The 19,404-nt window shown below is 33.3% G+C and overlaps 4 protein-coding genes across 4 annotated transcripts; 1 reads left to right on the forward strand and 3 right to left on the reverse strand.

Moving 5' to 3' along the window:
- Positions 1-1,037: 1,037 nt before the first annotated feature.
- On the reverse strand, positions 1,038-2,260 carry HO173_000832 (uncharacterized protein; the record flags this gene model as incomplete). The annotated part of the gene is made up of 4 exons (XM_037302779.1): positions 1,038-1,131; positions 1,216-1,439; positions 1,493-1,855; positions 1,919-2,260. 4 exons carry the CDS (start codon positions 2,258-2,260, stop codon positions 1,038-1,040), a joined length of 1,023 nt encoding a protein of 340 aa, XP_037170286.1.
- Positions 2,261-11,726: 9,466 nt separating this feature from the next.
- Positions 11,727-14,014, reverse strand: HO173_000833 (uncharacterized protein; the record flags this gene model as incomplete). The annotated part of the gene is made up of 7 exons (XM_037302780.1): positions 11,727-11,773; positions 11,871-11,891; positions 11,948-11,989; positions 12,052-12,528; positions 12,612-13,485; positions 13,538-13,579; positions 13,634-14,014. The coding sequence occupies 7 exons, from the start codon at positions 14,012-14,014 to the stop codon at positions 11,727-11,729; spliced, it is 1,884 nt and encodes a 627-aa protein (XP_037170287.1).
- Positions 14,015-16,816: 2,802 nt separating this feature from the next.
- On the forward strand, positions 16,817-18,220 carry HO173_000834 (uncharacterized protein; the record flags this gene model as incomplete). Its single annotated transcript, XM_037302781.1, has 3 exons — positions 16,817-17,041; positions 17,120-17,985; positions 18,052-18,220. The coding sequence occupies 3 exons, from the start codon at positions 16,817-16,819 to the stop codon at positions 18,218-18,220; spliced, it is 1,260 nt and encodes a 419-aa protein (XP_037170288.1).
- Positions 18,221-18,622: 402 nt separating this feature from the next.
- HO173_000835 (uncharacterized protein) lies at positions 18,623-19,238 on the reverse strand (the record flags this gene model as incomplete). The annotated part of the gene is made up of 2 exons (XM_037302782.1): positions 18,623-18,856; positions 18,927-19,238. 2 exons carry the CDS (start codon positions 19,236-19,238, stop codon positions 18,623-18,625), a joined length of 546 nt encoding a protein of 181 aa, XP_037170289.1.
- Positions 19,239-19,404: the final 166 nt, after the last annotated feature.

Below are 19,404 nucleotides of genomic sequence, written 5' to 3' on the forward strand. Positions count from 1 at the left end.
CTATAGCTATTAACTTTTTTATAATATATTTTCTTTTTAACTATATATTTAATATAACTAGTAAATAAATTATTATCGCTCTAAAAGAAAGATAGATAGTATTATATTAAGAACTTAATAATATATATAATAACTCTATATTATAGTATAAAGAGAATATTATTTATATAGAATTATTATAAGTATAGACTTTATAATAAGATAGAAAGGTTAAAAGGTCTTAGTACGCTAAGCCTAATTAGGCTATAATATAAGTAAGATCGTAAGATTATTAAAATCGTAATAATAAATTATCGTATTTTAAAATCGTCTCGTATAAAATAAACTAGCCTCGTTATAGAACTTTAAGAATTATAAGATTCTATAAATAGATTATAAAGATATAAAATTTTTAAAGAAAAGAAGTAAAAGTTAAAAAATTCTAAGTTTAATTTTTTTATATCTTTTCGACTACTATAGTCTAAAGTATAAATATTATTTTAAATTTAATTTAAGTTTATTTAAAATAAAACGAATATATTTAATATATACTATAAGTTTATTCGAGATAAAGTAAGTATATATCGAAGCTTTATCTCTATAAAACTTTTTTTATCTCTATTAAGCTATAATCTATACTTACTTTACTTTAAATTATAACTCGATAGAGGTAAGAAAAAATTCGATAGAAGTAAAGCTTTAATATATTATACGCTGCGTAACGGGGCGGGGGACCCCGACGGGGTTTTGGGGGGTCGGGGTGGGGGAGGGTTTCGGGTCGGGGTTTCGAGTCCACCTTGAAACCCCGACCCCGCCCTGACCCGAAGGCGGGGTTTCGGGGTATACCTCGGCTACTTCGGTGGACCCTAAGTACCCCGAAGTACCCCTAAGTAACCCCCTTAAATTTTAATATTATATATTAAAAATAGGGTAAAATAGAGTGTAAAATATAAATATTTAGAAAGATGCTTAGAAAGATATAATAGATTATATTTAAAACCTGTTATGGGGGTAATAGCTCTATATTTAAAGCTCGTTATAGGGGTAATAGCTCTAAGCTAATTCGTTGTAAGGGTAATCGTGGTGCGGAGGAGGATGGCGGTTGTGTCGCTGCCGGCGGCTATGTTGGAGGTTGTCCACGCTGTGAGGGCCCTAGGTGGAGTAATTAGATTCAGTCCTTTGGGGGGTTGGGGCACCCATAGTTAGGTTGAGGGGTGGATGTGGATAACGAGATACCAGGGCGGGATGGACTTGTCTTTGGCTTGGGCTTCGAGGAAGCGCGAGAGGAAATCCCGAGAGTTGGTCGAGGACTCCTTGTCGTCAGAGGTGTCCGGCGCGCTTTTACGTTCTGCAATGCGCGCGAGCCCAAATCCGGCGATGGGGTTCATGCGGACGGCCTTTAGGCGTTGGAATATGGGGTTCTTTGCCCAGAGGCGGTCAACCCAGGGGATCTGCGTGACCTACCACCTTGTCAGTACACAGGTCTTGAAGCGATCGCAGAGCGAAGACTCACGGGAGTCGTCTTTTGGAAGTAATGCCAAATCGATTCCATGATCCCATCGACATCTTCCGCTCTCTCCAGGAAGCCCAAGCGCTTGGAGAAGGTAAGCTCGCCCATGACGTCGAATGCAAACATCTGCAACCAGGTGCCTAAGTTACAAATGTCTCCAGTCTGCGCGAAACGCTTGTCTAGCTGGGCGAAGAAGAAGGAAATGGTCGTGTCAACGTAGGGCTCAAAGGACATGAGATTGCTCATCGTGTAGATGCCCGCAATTGGTCTTTTGAGCATTCGGTGCATATTCTCATCCTGTGTCGTGAAGATGGTTTGTACTGGTTTGCCTTTGGCGTAGAATACGATGACATGGTAGAAGTCAGACTAAAGGTGATAATCAGAGAGACCACTTCGTCTACCCTGGTGTTGGATTGGCGCCGTCCTTACCTTGGTGAACTTTCCAGTGAAGCTATATAGAGTTGGGATCTCGGCCGGGTCGCCAACCGAGACCATGTTCGGTCCGAAGCGTACCAATTTTCCATACTTTCGATGCAGATCGATGTGTATGTCGTGCGCTCGGTTAGACAGAACCCATGATACGCGAGGAAGATTCGAAAACGCGGCGAGGAAGGGCCCTGGGATTTGCTGGAGGAGGATGTAAGAATAGAAAGACCAGAGAGAGACAATGAAGAGGCTGAGAACAGGGATAAAGAGGACATTGGATGGGAACGCGTCGAAAACTCTATGAAGAGCAATGCCTGCAGCCATCTGCTTAATGACAGCAGACATTCATGAATGACGGACGATGGTAGACAGAAGGATACAACCAAAGGAACGTGCGACGGAAATGATCTATCTGCAGTGATTCGTACAGACCCAGCTGTGCTTGTCTCCCCAATCACCATGTCCTCGGGCCCCAAGCATCCGAGGGCGGACCCGAGTTCCAAATCTTCATTTCAGCCCAGACCCACAAGGGACAGAAGACTTCCTGTCGTACATGTCACAAATGAATAATAATGCGGGTTCAGTGATTGATTCAGTGATAAATGATAGGTTTGGCAAATACAAGGAAGAGAATGAGGGGGGGGCGCATACCTTTTGCTCATGGAAAGACTGGGCTCTTGCACTCGTTGAGGGAGTCGCAACGAAAAGGTGGATTAAATAATGGAGTGCGATGCAATACAGAATGAAGAAATGAGGCGCATCTGCTCCTCATTTGATCCAGTAGGGAGGTTTAGCAATTTTTTTAAAGGAAATGATTTAAAATAGAAACAGCCCTACCCTTCTACCGCTAACTCGATTAGATAATATTATAAACTTCGATAAAATCTTTATCGAAGAGTTATAAATCTCTTTAAATTTTATTTATTTTTTTTCTTTTACTATATATATATATTATAAACTTCTTTAATAATAAGATCTTTATTATAATAATCTTTATAGTTATATTACTAGACTATTAAGCTATAATCGTTAATATATTATATTATAAATAGATAATTACTTATAAAAAATAGAGAAATATTATATTCTTATAGTAAGAAGTATATATATATAAATAAGTTTTCGAAATACTAGAAAGAAATAAAGATATTAAACTAATTAATAATATAAATTTTACGAGTTTCTCTATCGTAATAAAAGCTTTCGAATAATAAAATAACTGTTAAAATAAGATATCGAACGATTTTAATTCGTTTAAATATATATCGTCTTATATTCTTTTATAGAGACTTAATTAACTATAATCGACGTAGTAGATTCTTCTCTTATATACTTATTATAGTAATATATTATAATATAATATTATCTAGATATATAATAACTTAACGTAGAATTATAAAGAGCTAAGCGATATTTTTAATAATAGTAGCCTTATTATCACTTAATTTCTTCGAAGTATTCTTCTTATTTATCTATTATTATCAGATCTAATACTATTATAGGCCTTGACGCTACTTACACTAAGGCGCCGACATCGTATATATTATGTTAGAGTCTCTTTTAGAGTTCAATTTTAATAATATACCCCGTATACTTAGAGGCTTAACGAATATAGATTTACTTTATATACCTCGAAGTTTTAATATTTTTTAGAGATTAATTCTATTATTAAATATATTATTAAATCTTATAATAATACTACGTCTTTTATAATTTATATCCGCTAATTAATTATTAATAAACTATACTCTTATAATTCTAATCTCTCTATCTTTTAAAGAAAAAGATCTATTATTATTATAATATCGAGTTTATCTTTAAATCGTATAGTAAAAAATAAAGATAATATCGAGAGCCGCTATAGCGTCGATAATAAGTTTAAAAATTTCTTATTAATAAAAGATCTTACTATAAAATAACGTTTTATAATTATTAAGATCGAAAATTATTATTTAAAATAAGAATAAGAATTAATTATATTAGAGGTTTATAATCGCGAGCTTTATAACGTTAACTTATTATTTATAATTAACGAGAATTTACTTATATCGATTACTATTATATCTCTAACGAATATATTAATTAAGATAAAAATACTTCGTTTTAAAAGAATATATTCTTATAAGAGTATTAATAAGAAAGAGTATCTACGCTAATTCCGCGAAGTCGAAATTAAGTTTTTTATAAATTCTAAATATTTTACTATTAATTAAGTAAGAATTATTTATTATATATAATTTTTAAAAAATAATTTTAATACTTAATAATATAGATACTATTAAATCTATAATCTAAGAAATATAATTTTTAAATTCTTTAAATAGTTTCTACTTAATTTAATAGCGAATTTAATAAATTATTATTTTCTTATTTATAAAAAGTAAAAAAAAACTAAATAACGCTTTAATTAGAAGATATTTATTTTTAAAATTTATCTAAAGAAGTTAGAGGCTTATTTATCTTTATTTTCTAAAAAATATTAAATTAATTTCTTCTTAATTAAATTTAAATTAAAGTTTAAAAATAAGATTTTAAGTATTAATAGTATATCGAAATAATAAGAAGAAATTCTTATTTAAGCTATTATATAGAAAAAGATTTTAAAATATATATACTTTAATAGCGATTCTTATTCGAAATCTTTAAAAAAATTTATTAAGAATAAGTCTTTAGAGAATCGAATTTCGAAATTTAAATTAATTTCGAATAATAGCGTTAACGTAGCGCGTATTTATAATAATAATATAAAGTATAAAATTAAATTCTTTAACTTTAATTATAAAAAGAATAATTATTTTTATTATAATAAATAGAATTATTAAATATCTAAATATTTAGATTTTAATAAATTATTTATTATTAATATTAATATAATATTAATAAAAAAAGATTAAATCTTATAATTATTTTAAAAGCGAGGTAAGAATAATAATTAATAGAGATAATTTCTTTTATTCTTATAAAGAAGTAAATAAAGCTTTAAGATAAATAGAGATAATTTATTACTTTACTCGATATTAAAGCGTATATATTAATTTAATTTTATAAAAATTCGTAGTTTAATAAAATTTAAAATCTTATAATATTATTTTATCGTAATTAAAAGCGCTAAGTAATTAAAGTATATATTATTATAACGCGTATTAGCTAGATTATTAATTAGTAAATAATTAAAGTTAAAGTAGAAAGTATAATATACTCTTTTATATTATTAATTAAAAAAATCTTAATATTATATTAAATATATTTAAATTAAATTAATTATAAATATTATTAAATTTAGTAATAAAGTAATAGTAGTTTAAAATTAACGCTAATAAATTATAAATTAAAAAATTAATTAAATTTATCTAAACTATTAAATAGAAGTTAAATATATTTATAATTATATATATTATAATAATATATAGCGAATTAGAAAATAGATATAATCTAAAGCTTTCTTAAAAGTTATTAGAGTTTAATAATATTTTTTTTAATAAAAAAGTAAAAATCTTATTTACGCTTAAGTAGAGAGATTATATTATTAAGATTAAAAGTAATAAAAAATCGCTATATAATTTTTTATATAATTTATTTTAAATGAAGTTAATAAAGCTATAACGCTATTTAAAAAACTTATTTTAGAAAAATTAAATTTACTACTCGATATTCTTAGCTAAAATATTAATTCTTTTTATTTTTAAAAAGAATAGAGAGCTTTATCTTTATATTAATTATCGAAGTCTAAATATAATAATTATTAAAAATTAATACTTATTATCTTTAATTATTAAGACTTTAAATTATTTATATAGCGTTAAAGTCTTTATAAAGCTAGATCTTAAGAATATCTATTATTAAATTTATATTAAAGAAGGTAATAAATAAAAAATAGCGTTTCGTAATCGCTATAATTACTTCGAATATTTAATTATATCTTTTAAACTTATTAATATATTAATAACTTTTTAAATATATATTAATAGAGCTTTTATAAATTTAATAAATATAATATATATAATATATTTAAATAATATTTTAATTTATAGTATTAATTTAGTAAAGTATTAGCGCTATATTAAGTAAATACTTAAGTATTTATATTAATTCTAATTATATACTAATTTAAAGAAATATTAATTCTATATTAAGCGAGTTAAGTTTTTAGAATTTATTATATCTACTAAAGATATTATAATAAATTAAAAATATATCGCTATTATTAAGAAGTAATTAAAATTAAAAAGTTATTAAAATATATAAATCTTTTTAGACTTTATTAATTTTTATTAATAATTTATTTATAATTATTTTAATATAGTAGTATTACTTATTAACTTACTTAAAGAAAATAAAAATAATAAGAAATTTAGATTATTAGAGTAAATAGATAACGCTAAACTAGCGTTTTAATAGCTTTAAAGCACTTTTATAATCGCGTTATTTCTATACTACTATAATCTAAATTTAAAATTATATCTTAAAATTAATACTTTTAACTTCGATATAAAAATTATACTTTTATAATCGAATAAAAATAATTATTAATAATTAATAATATTCTAATCTAAAAAAATAATTTCTATAAAGTAAAATTATAAGACTTATAATTAAGAGCTACTCGCTATTATAGCGTTTATAAAATAATAATATTACTATCTAAAAGATAATACGTTTTATATTAAAATTTTAATAAATTATAATAATCTTAAAAACTTTATAAAATAAAAGAAATTAAATTTTAAATAAGCTTATTAGATATTAAAGTTAGCTATTTATAACTTTAAGATTTTTTATTAAATAAATAAATTAAACTCTATTAACTCGCTATCGCGACGCTTTAATTATAAAAAAATATTATTATTAAATATTAAATTTTTATTAATATTATAAAATAAATTTATATTTTAAATTAGTAATAAATAATTATAAAGAAATAAAGAGATTATAATAGCGATAGCGCTTATATTCTATATTATCGATATTTAAATAATTATTTCTAAAAGAAAATCTAAAATCGTATAAGAGATTACTTATAATATATTTTAAAAATTAATAAAAATATTAATTTAAGATTTATAAGTTTATAATAATTAAGTAAACTCTTTTCGAATTAATATTAATAAGTTAATAATTAAATATCGCGTATATAGTTAAATATAAATCTTAGATTTTAAGAAATTATTAAGATATAATAATTATCTTTATATCTCTAGAGATAAAACCTTAAAAGAAGAGCTTATTAATAAATATTATAATAATTTATTATTTAAATACTTTAACGCTATAAAAATATATAAATTATTTATTTATAAATATTATTAAGATAAAAGCTTAAAGTAAGTTATTAACTATATTAAGATATATAATATTTATTAGCGAATTAAAACTTCGCGATATCGTCTATATAGCGAATTAAGTTCACTTCTTATTATTATTAAGTTATAAAAAAAAAAATTATAAACTTTATTATTAATTTATTAGCGAGTAAATATAAAGATATTATTTATAATATTATTCTAATTATAATAAATCGATTTATAAAAATAATAAGATATATTTCTATATCTATTATAATCGATATTATTTAACTAATAAAAGTATTTTATTTTAAAATAGTATATCGCTATAATATATTAAATAATATTATTAATAATAGAGACTCTATATTTATTAATAACTTCTAATTTATTATTTACTTTTATTCTAAAATTAAGCGATATTTAAGTATTATCTTTTACTCGTAAATTAATAAATAAACTAAATATTAAAATTAGATATTAAAATATTTCTTACGCGTATTTATTAATAATAAGTAAAACGTTTAAATAAAATAATTATTAATAATAAAGTTCGCTTATATAAATAATTAATATTTCTTTATTAAAACGATATCGTTCTTTCTAATATATAAATATTATTTTAAAATTTATTAGAAGATTAAAAACGACTTTATTAAGAAGAAGATATTCGCTATAAATAATAGAGTAAAGAAGTTATAAATATTAAGAAATAAGATAGTAAAGTACTTTTATAACGTTATTATAACTTAATTTAAGTATTATAATAAAATATATTAATTTTAAAGCTATAAGATAAATAATTTAATAATATTAGCGATTAAGAATTTAAAGTAAAAATATTTAAATAAAAAATTATTTTATAAATTTATAAAATTATTTTAAATTATAAATAAGATAAAAGCGTAGATATATCGCTTACTTTTACTCTTAATATATAGAATTTATAATATCTTTTATATATTATTATTTAAATTTTATTATAATCGCGATTATAATAATATAGCGAATATTTTTATATAGATTCTTAAGCTTATTAATAACGATAAGCTTTAAAAGATTAAAAAAATTATTAATAAGATTAAGTATAAAAAAGACGTTTAATATAAAATTAAATTAATTAATTAAAATAAAGAGTATAATTAATAACTATTAGATAATAAACTTATTAATATTAATAAATTAATTTAAGTTTATAAATAAGCGAGTAATAAATGAAAGTATTAAATAATAAATAATAAATCTCTTATTATTAAAGAGCTTAATTAATTATATAAATTAATAGCGAATAAGCGAAAGCGATAAAATAAGATATAATTATTAATTAGATTAGATATATTCTTAAATAATACTTATATTATACGCGTATTTCTTTATATTTACTATTATTAAGATATAAGTTAATAAAATAATTATATTATTTAACTATCTATTAAACTCTACTATAAAAAGAATTTATTATATTAAAATATATACTATTAATATAGATATATTTTTATCTAAAATAGCTATTAAAGAACTATCTAAGAATCTTATATTAGCGCTATTATTAAAAAAAGATCGCTATTTAAATATTCTTTACTATCTTAATATTAAATCTCGAATTAAATTTATTAATTTAATTTTTTAACGAGGAGATAATTAAAGTATAGTCTTCGAGTTAATATTTATCGACGTTTATTATATATCGATAAAAACTCTTAAGCTTCTTCTTTAGTAACTTATTTATTTCCTCTAACTTTATTATATACTTATTTACTATTATAAATTAATCTTAAAAATTTATAATTATAATAGAAATAATCGAAGTTATCGCTATTATATATTTCTATAACTTATATTATTAAGTAATCTTTTTATTAAGCTTAACTCGTTAGCGAAATAACTTTTAAAACTATTTAACGCGACGATAGCGTTATATTAATTTTTTTATTTATATTTAAAAATATAAAGAAATTTTAATATAGCGATTAATATCGCGCTTTTCGATTTTATAATTATTATAAAGAGAAGACTTATCTTAAATATATAAATTATTATCTTAATAAAAATAAGTTTTATATAATAAATTAGATATTAGAATTTATTAGTAGATATATATATAAAGCGATAGTAATAAAAATAATTAAGAATTAGTAATCGCGTTTATAAGGCGACTATATACTTATTATTAAAGTTATTATTATTATTAAAAAAGAGTATTATAAAATTATTAATCTACGTATTAATATAATTAATAATAATAAGATATTTATAATAAAGAGAAATAGATTATTAGTATAATAAGATATATTATATTTATATTAGTATTAATATTAATATTATAATATTAAAATAAATACTTATAAGAGAGACGTTAGAAGTTATAAAGAATAAAAATAAATAATTTAAAGAGAGTTTTTATATTCTCTATCGTAGTATTATTATTAGCGAATAATATTTAATAATATAAATAATAGCGATATAATAATATTTCGCTATTATTTATAGAGCCGCGTTATCTAGCTATTATTATTATTTCTATTATTATTATTAATTAATAATTAAGAGTATTATCGCGAACGCGTCGCTTTATTAATTACTCTCTTCGAATTTCTATAATAAAGATTATTATTACGTTATTTCGCTATAGATATAATATATTATAAAAATAACGTTATCTATAAAAAAACTCTTCTTTTTTTATTTATCTATTAAATTTTTTAAGATTTTATTATAAATTCTTAAATCTAATATTATTTATTATAGAGATTATTAATTAATATTATAAAAATATTAATATTAAGCGTATTAACTTATTATAAATTATTATTAATTAATATTATAGAAGTAATATTATTCTTAAAAATAATATTAATATTATTATATAATATATTAATAACGCGTTTATAACGCGTAATAGTTAGTTTTATTATTTTATTAAAACGATATCGTAATAAATCGACTCTTTTCTCTTATTTTCTTATTAAGATTTAAAAGTTTTTTAATAAGCGTTTTATTTTTATTTAAGCGCTTAGAGATTAAAATCTAGAAGAAGAGATAATTATTAAATTTAATATATTATAGGCCTTAGCGTTATTTATACTAAGACGCCGATATTATATATTCTACGTTAGAGTTTCTTTTAGAATTTAATTTTAATAATATATCTCGTATATTTAAAGGCTTAGCGAATATAGATTTACTTCGTATATCTCGAAGTTTTAATATTTTTAGAAGATTAATTCTACTATTAAATATACTATTAAATCTTATAACGATACTACGTCTTTTATAGCCTATACTCGCTAACTAATCGTTAGTAAACTACGCTCTTATAATTATAATTTTTTCTTCTCTTATTTAATTAAGTACTTTAGCTAAGTAGCTAACTAAGTAACTAACTAAGTAGTTAATTAAATAGATTAATATAAGATCGTAATAGAGAGTAGATCTATTATATTACTACTACTACTAACTATCTTCGTAATATTCTTCGCATTTATCTACTATAATAATTTCTTCTCTTACTAAGTATTAAGCTAATATAAGATCGTAGAGAGTAGATTTATTATATTATTACTACTACTAATTATCTTTGTAATTCTCTTCGTAGTAATATATTATTTCTTTTTTTATAAAATATTAGATTAAGTAACTAGCTAAGTAAGCTAATTAAGTAAATTAATATAAGATTGTAGAGAGTAAAGCTATTATATTACTACTACTACTAATTATCTTTATAATATTCTTTTAATTTTATATATCTAAATAAGTAGTTACGTTAACGTCGTATAGAGTAACTTTATAATTAAATTACTTTTTTATATAAAATAGTAATTTAATTTATAGATAATCGACGAGGCTAATAACTACTCTATATAATTAGCCTATTAAATTATTACCCTTTTCATTTTGAATTATTCTTTTAAATTACATTGCTAAACCTCTCTAGTAGGTGTAGCCTGTTTAAGTATTACCGAGGACCCTGTCATGCAACTTGCATCGATTCAAAAGATCGACTTCACAACTACGAGTCTTCTTGGAAGAGATTTTCGCTTTGAAGAGCTAAATTGTACGGCTTTCTCGTATTTTGAGTTTCCAAAAAACCATCACGATTCGTAGCAAACTCAAGAACCAGCAAACCCCAGCAAGCATACGATAGCATTACGTAGAAAACAAGCTCGGTTCTTCAGAACTATCAACCTACATGAAAGTTACAAACTCGATCAAAAGGTCTCTTCTTGTATAAATCATGCCTGACCCTTCCTGTCCGCTTCTTGAACCGCCTTTCCCTCCATACAAACTCCATGAATGAAATACAGGGATGCTTCTACATTTGGTTGATGACTGATGAATGAGTGGATATGGTTGAGAACACACCGGAAAGGAATCAAAGATCCCCGCCATGCCCGCCCAAAAGCCTCAATTTACTCTCCTCTTTCCACCATTTTTGCCCTGGGATCTCGACACCTTTCAAAGCTTGCAAGTGTAGTATTGGATACATTGCGTTGCCGCCTCTTGTGTCTTTCCAAGGGAGCCGTTGTCCATTAATCGCCGTTGATGATGTAGGCCGAGATCTTTTCCGCGAGCATGTCTGTACAGAATGCATTCAATGATTAGTACCTCGTGCTATGCAGTAGGTGAAGGGAGTAGCAAAATATAGCTTCAAGAAATGAGGGTAAGTGGCTTACAAACTGCAGCCTGCGGGAGTCCTAATGCCGGCGTTAGACTTTAAACTCATAGCAATCTGGCCGTGGACCATGCTTACCTGGAGGAAGGAACGGAAAAGCAGAAGCATCGACCACTCGCACTAAATGCAAAGGTAAGCTCCGAAACATCTTGTCGTTGTTGGACTCTGCTGCAGCCACTCACGGTTTTTGGTTCCATACACGCGGGCCCTCGAATCGACTACAGCCAGCTTATCATCCCGCTTACCCATCTTGCAAGTCGAACTAGGATGGTAAAGAGTGTTGAAAACCGATCTGATGTACTGAAGAATCTGATCATCGGTCGTAACATTTGGACCCGGGACATATTCCGGGCCAATAAGGACGCCCTTCATGACGGGCGCCGCCAGAATCTGTCGGGTACGCTTGAACCCACCAATAGCGGTCTCGATATCAGTTTCCGCGGTCAGCCAATTCGGGTTAATCAGAGGTTGGTCGTGCATGCTGGGTGAGGATATCGAGATGTTTCCACGCGACAATGGCGCAACGCCGATTGCTAATAGTGTTGCATATTGAAACCCATCTTGCGGAGTCGCTGCGCCTGGAGCCTGGGCGTTCCCTGCGTAATCCGGGAGTGTGAACCATTCTATCTCGGGCCAATCTGCCGGGAATGTAGAAAGTTCTAGAAAGAGGAAAACGCTCGATTGTCAGACCAGATTCCCAAAGCAAAGACAACGGGAAAGGGTTCGAAAAGGTGAGACATACGTTGAAGAGCTTGCTTGGAGAAGTTGGAACGTATATCGAGTGGCAGTTTTTCATAGCCCCCAAAGTCCCCACCTGGACTTGACAAAAGTCCATTCTGTTCGTTGTCAAACTCCTCAATTGCCTCTTGCATTGCGTGGCCATACAGGAGAGCTGAGTCTGTCTGGACGTTGACGCGGTAGGAAATGCCGAAGGAGATGTGGTCGTTCATGCCCTGGCCAACTCCTGGGCGGTCAGCAACAATGTCAATGCCATGTTCTTTGAGCAGAGCTGCAGGCCCAACTCCGGACACTTGCAAGAGCTGCGGAGACTGAAATGTGCCAGCGGACAGTACGACCTCTTTTGTCGCGGAAATGGTGTACGAGTTGTTTCCACTTGAGACTTGAACGCCCTTTGCCGTTTGGCCATCGAACAAGATCCTCTCGGCAAGAGTGTCGGTGTACACGACTAAATTCGTCCGACCTAGAAAAGGTCGTAAAAAGGCCGTTTCGGAAGAATCCCTATCCCCTGTCGTGTGATTGATTGTGGACACGAGCCAGGATGAGCCCATGAGTTTGCCGCTGGTAAATCCATTGACCGACGGAATGCCGACTTGCGGCATGGCTTTGGCGATCCATGTACTCCAGCCTTGGGCATAGTTTGCAAAGGTAACTTTAAGTGGACCCCCAGTCCCAAGGGTAGAAGTGTCATACTCTGGAGTCGAGTTTGCGATCCTTTTGCTTTGGTCCGGCGGCGTAAAATTTGTGCTTTTGTAGTAGAAGTCGGAAACATTCTCATAGGTCCACGAGGTGTCGCCAACATCGTCTGCCCATTTCTCGAATGCGCCTACCGTGGTTCGCGCGTAAGCCATGTAATTCAGAGCACTGCAGCCGCCAAGCTAGACTAATATCAGTGGATGAAAGTAAGATAGCCTATCACAAGATCCATACTGTCTTTCCACGTGCAAAATGCACGACTTGGTTGTTCATACCCTGCGGCTGAGTTAGTCATGGTTGTCCTGGTCGACTCTCAGGAGTCAAACTTACTGCCTGAGGGGTCGTTGTGAAGTCCCAATCTATAGGGCCAGTATCACTTGGATTTTTGCCATTGTAGAGTGTGTCGTCTATAGGAATCTGACTTGCATTCCCTGTCGCAATCTCGTAGAAGGTACCCGCTTCGATAACCGCTACTCGCACCGAAGGGTTTGCAGAAAGACGGTTTGCAACGACGAGGCCAGCGGTGCCGCCTCCAACAACCACATAGTCAAAGGTGTTTGACGCATGAGTCGTGTTGACATCTCTCCCCACAAGATCCCGTGGGCTCACGTGAGGGCTCCCGAAGACTAGGACGATGCTGCTCAAGCAACTTGCGTACAGATGCCATTTCAGGAGGGTGATAAAAGATCTGTGGTATGCCATTGATCGCATGATGTGGTAGGGAGTTTTGACTGAATAGGTTGAGGAGAAAGGGAATGTAAGAGAGCAATGAAAACGCTGTGGACATTCGGGGGCACACTTCTTATACAAAAAGCTGATGGCCCAGGCTGAGTCCATTTGATCGATGGAGCGTCAACATCGCTTCCTCCGAATCCGGTCTAAGACGATGAGACCATGAGAGTGTGGCAGCCTACAAGGATGAGCGTAAGACTTTCACTTGAGACCCTTTGAAGGATGGCGGGATGCTCACGTCAGTCCACCATCTTCTGGAGACGGTTGAAAGAAGGCTGTTGGTTTCAATCACTGTTCATTCGGGCGATCCAACAGCCATCTGTATTATGGCACGGTACCGTGATACGAGTGACACACGAGATGCCGGAACACTCGGGATAAGCTGCTTTGCACCATACCACTGCAGGTACAGATCCAGGCAACCTTACCTGACTGCTCGGACAATTTCCGCCACATCTTCCATGCTGCAGCCGCTCTCGACCGTTCGGGAGTTTCTCGCCCGTCATCGCGGTCTAAGGCAGCTCGTCCACATGCTTGCGGCGCTGACGATAGCATGAACAGGTCGCAGGAAGGAATTTGCGGGGCAAATTACCGAATCATACCCCGAAAGTACGAATCCTTACCGAATCATACCCCTACACCAAATCACACCCAAATATGGGGTATGATTCGGTAATTTATCATTGCTTGGGGTATGATTTGACGAGGGTCTTAAATGATAGCTTTCTGATATAAGCGGGTTGAATGAAGTTAATGATAGCGGCAGGCTTACTGAGCGTCTGGCAGTAGTCGTCGACTTGATTATTGATGACGGTGGTATTTACGCTGCGCAACGGGGCGGGGTTTGACCCCCGAAGCTTACCCCACACCGCCTCGTTACGCAGCCTCGGCAGCGTAGTGGTATTATTAGGAATTATTCGTTCGGGGGCCCACGGGGGTGTACGACGAGATCTGACACCCCCGTGGGGCCCTACGGGCTCCTACGGGGCCTACGGGACCCGAATAGGGGTGTCTATAGCGTGAAGTGCGGATATCCTCGGGTATGGCTTTTTAGCTAGCGGTAGAAATGTAAACACATTGTTGGTAACTCGAGTAAATCTGGGCCCAGTGGGTATTTAAATCTTTTAGGGTAAGAGGGCCTCGGAAGCGTCTTCGGAGTGAATTTCGTAAATCTTGAAGCGTAGTGGCCTTCGAGGGGTCGAAATTGCCCCTATTCGACTTTCATCTGATGTTTTTAGCGGTTGGAGAAAATCCCTTACTTCTATGGTTAGATATGCTAGATCGCGGATTGTCTCCTTCGTAGTTTAAGGCTACTTTGATAAATTTATCAAATTATACCCTACGGAGGTTACCATCGAAAGTCCTAAACATACGCTAAAACCCTTGATATTCTTCGCATTTCTAGCATTTTAGCAAATTTCTTAAATAGCTTTATAATCTAAAAAATATTTTAAATTACGTATATATTAATAATTTATATATAATTTTTTGGGTAAATTATAAAGTTACTTATCTTCTTCTTTACGACTCTTTTAATACTCGTTATCGTTTTATAAACGAATAACTTCGATAATATATCTAGATATACGCTACTATCGCTATTATATATATAGTAATATCGTAATTATATACCCCGTATATATATAGTAATATCGCTACTATATACTTTATATATATATACTCTATATATATAATATTAATGTCGCTACTATGCAAAGTATTAATATTTAAGATATTTAAGATATTTATCAAGAATACCAAGGGTTTTAAAGCCCTAACCCTAATGTTTAGGACTTTCGGTGGCAACCTCCGTAAGTAATGTTAAATTACCGAATTATACTTTATATTTGGGTGGATTTTGGTGTAGGGGTATGATTCAGTAATTAGGGGTATGATTCGGTAAGGATCTATATTTGGAAAATTAAAATTATGGGAACCCACCGCTGTAACTGAACATTAATGAAACTCCTGGTGTGTGGTGGTAGTTAGGGTCTTACTGACTTGGATTGCGGCGTCACCGGCGTGGCGACCTCCCCTTCGGTGGCTGGCTCTAGACCACTACCTGTCTGCCGCTGAGTAGCAAAATCCCCCATCTCAATTGAGCAGCGAAAGCAAGTGGCCTTCATGTTCGTGTCAGCGTGTCTAGTTCCTTCTATGCATGCGTCCTTCCTATATCCTTCCATATATATTTCATTATTATTCCTTTTATACAGTTAGCCATAGATAGCCGTGCTTTATCTTCGTCAGCTATATAATAGCTGATAGCCCTACCACTAAATCTATATGCTTTCTATCATCACCACTACTGTGCGTCGCTGAGAGTTCGCAAATGGACAGACAAAACATTGACCAAGTCTTCCATTAGCGATTTCTTCATCAAAATTCATGTTGACGCTAATGCGACCATTCATGCAGCCCAAGATCCTCGGCACGTGGCTCCCGTGGTACCTGCATAAGATAAATGATACGATTCAATGATAATAGATATCGGTCACATGGCATGGCAAGCAAGGCTCGGAAATATCCCTCGACTCTACTCGCATCTTACCGAGATTCGAAAAGCTACTTTAGGCAAGGTGCTGAATGGTGCACCCTGTGCTTGTACTCAGGTTACGTTACTCTGTGCTTACACTCAGGTCCGTGCAAGGCGGAACCCAGAAGTGGGTCTCAGCCAACAGCCTCACTAAGCATCCAGCTCCCGAATAATAAGTATTTCAGGATGACCAACTGCCGGGCTGAACAATAGCTCCCAACAGGAACAAGTCATACCCTTCAGCACTGATGGCGTCGCTGACAGAAATCGCGGAAGGCATACTGGCTAACGCCAAACGGCTTGACGAGTATACGGCGTCTAAGGGGCTGAGATACTCGACCTTCGAGAAAGACACCTTGAGTAACCTTCCCGATGATTTTGAAGATTGCCGCAAGTCTCTGGTCGACTCGACACAGGAGTTGAAGCAGCTTGCGCATGGACCAGTAGGGTTGCTGCTAGAAACGCTATTTTTGGTAAGTTTGCGATCAAGAAGGTTCATCCATTTTTGTCATGCTGCTGGTGAGGAAAAGTCGATCTGACAAGCCTGAAAGTTCAATGACCTCCTAAGCCTGCGATTTATCTACCACTACAACATCCCACAATACGTCCCTGCAGATGGCTCGATATCCTACGCCGACATAGCGCGCGCCAGTAAGCTGGACGAAGCCCTTCTTCGGCGCTTCATCCAAGCCGCAATGGTAAACAGAGTCTTCTCCGAGCCTCAAATCAATTACGTGCAACACACAGCCATCTCCAGACTCCTCAAGGAAGACCCCGAGGCCATGGACGCGGTTGGATTTCTTCTCGAAGACCTAGCTCCCGCGTCGACAAAGGTTCTCGAGGCATTTGAGAAGTGGCCAGGATCTGGCGAGCCCAACGAAACTGGCTTTAATATTGAGAATGACACCGGCGATCCGTTCTATCTCGAACTGGCCAAAACACCGGAGCGATCCCGACGCTTTGGTGGAGGAATGCGGTTCATGACCCGTGGATCTCTGTACGACATTGGCCACCTGATCAACGGCTACGACTGGGCCGCTTTGGACAAAGCAGATGGACTCGTCGTCGACATCGGAGGTGGCCATGGTGGCGTCAGTCGGGCACTGGCCACCTCGACTGTTAAACTGCAGCTCATTGTGCAGGATCTTCCAGGTACAGTCAAAGAGGGAGAAAGCCTGCTGCCAGAGAATCTGAAAGGGCGCGTCAAGTTCATGCCGCACGACTTTTTCACAGAGCAGCCTGTCAAAGGCGCAGATGTCTACTTCTTCCGTTTCATATTGCACAATTGGTCAGATAGCTACTGCACTAAAATCTTGAAGAATCTGCTACCTGCTATGAAAGATGGCTCGAAAGTGGTGATATATGAATTCCTCATCTCTGAGATGGCGAATACTGCTTGGTCACAGAAGCAGGGCCGGTGAGCTTTCTCTTTCAAGCTGCTTTCTGGGCGGACTGTTAAGGCTACTCTGACAATGCTCCTTAGGAATCTTGACATGATCGGAGCAACTGGTTGGAATTCGTTAGAACGTACGGCGAGCGATTGGGAGAATCTTTTTGCTAGTGTCGATCCGAGATATCGCTTCATCGGGGCCCGGACTCCGGAAAAAAGTTCAGTATCATTGATCGAGGCGGTGTATAGGCAGCTGGACTAACTTCCCCTTTTTTCACTGGGATTTCCCATCAATGAGGCGAGATTCGATAACAAGACATCACGATATCAAGTTCTGAAACCTTGTTAATACCAGATCGCCGAAAGGCTGTACGTTTGGTTGATATATGGTGCACGCCCCCTCTGATGTAAGCTACGCAAAACGAAACGGTCTGTGCTGGATTCATGCGCCGAGATTAGAGCAGAATCTGTAAGGGTCGTTCGGAGTACATACACAGCTTATTAACCAAACATTGCCATACTGATTGAGAATTCCGGCGTGCAAATTTGAGCAATTGACTTTCAAAGCCCATCGTAGCCGCATTTTGTTGCGACAAAGGCTAGAGCGTCTAGAGAGTATGTCATGACAGTGCGACAGGTATGACGAGTGGACGGAGGATAGTATTCATGTAGCCGAGCCGAAGACCGTTTGAGCGGCCAATACGGGCTGATTGAAGCCAGCACCTGAACCAAGCCTGAGAACGAGCTGGTAGCTTACCCATGTCCCTGTATTGGTACCGATCTTTAGGGTGGTGAGCAGACCGGACCCTACGGCCATCAGAACGGCAAAGAGAAAGATGACTGGAGTGTAGTAGCCATATTGAGTGGTACGTCCAGCAGAAACGCCGAGGCCAAGGATCTGGCTGAGGATGAGAGGCAGACATCTGATTCCCGAGCCGGTAGCAGAGGCTCCTCCGATGGCCTGAAACCATTTGGGGATGCAGTAGGATGTAGTAGACGAAGAGGAAGACGGCGCCGCCCGAGGAGATTCCAAAGCACGTGCCGGCCATGATGCTACGTTGCATCAAGATCCGAGGGGACACTGTGGCATCCAGGGCCCCTTTCCAAATGTGGATAGCGACAAAGGATATGATCAAGATGCCAAAGAAAACGAACGATGCAACGATCCTGCCGTTGGACCAGGGATATTTTGATCCGCCCTGTTGTGGCGCGAGCAACAAAGATAAGCAAGGAAGGTGCGATAGCGAGAGTGCAGATGACTGTGTCGAGCGGATTGGCATGGCCACGATGGTAGAGAGGGCAAGTTACGGAGTACTCGGGTCCCTCCAGTAAATCCGTTCGGCTCGCGGGTGACAGAAAAGTGAGGCTGCACACCCAAAATCTGCATTCTTCGATCAGCCACTACTACCACAACTTCCAACGACGACAGGTCCTATCAAGAATCTA

The sequence above is a fragment of the Letharia columbiana genome (genome assembly GCF_014066305.1).
Source record: "Letharia columbiana isolate WasteWater2 chromosome Unknown Sc0000001_s0, whole genome shotgun sequence".
Lineage (NCBI taxonomy): Eukaryota > Fungi > Ascomycota > Lecanoromycetes > Lecanorales > Parmeliaceae > Letharia > Letharia columbiana.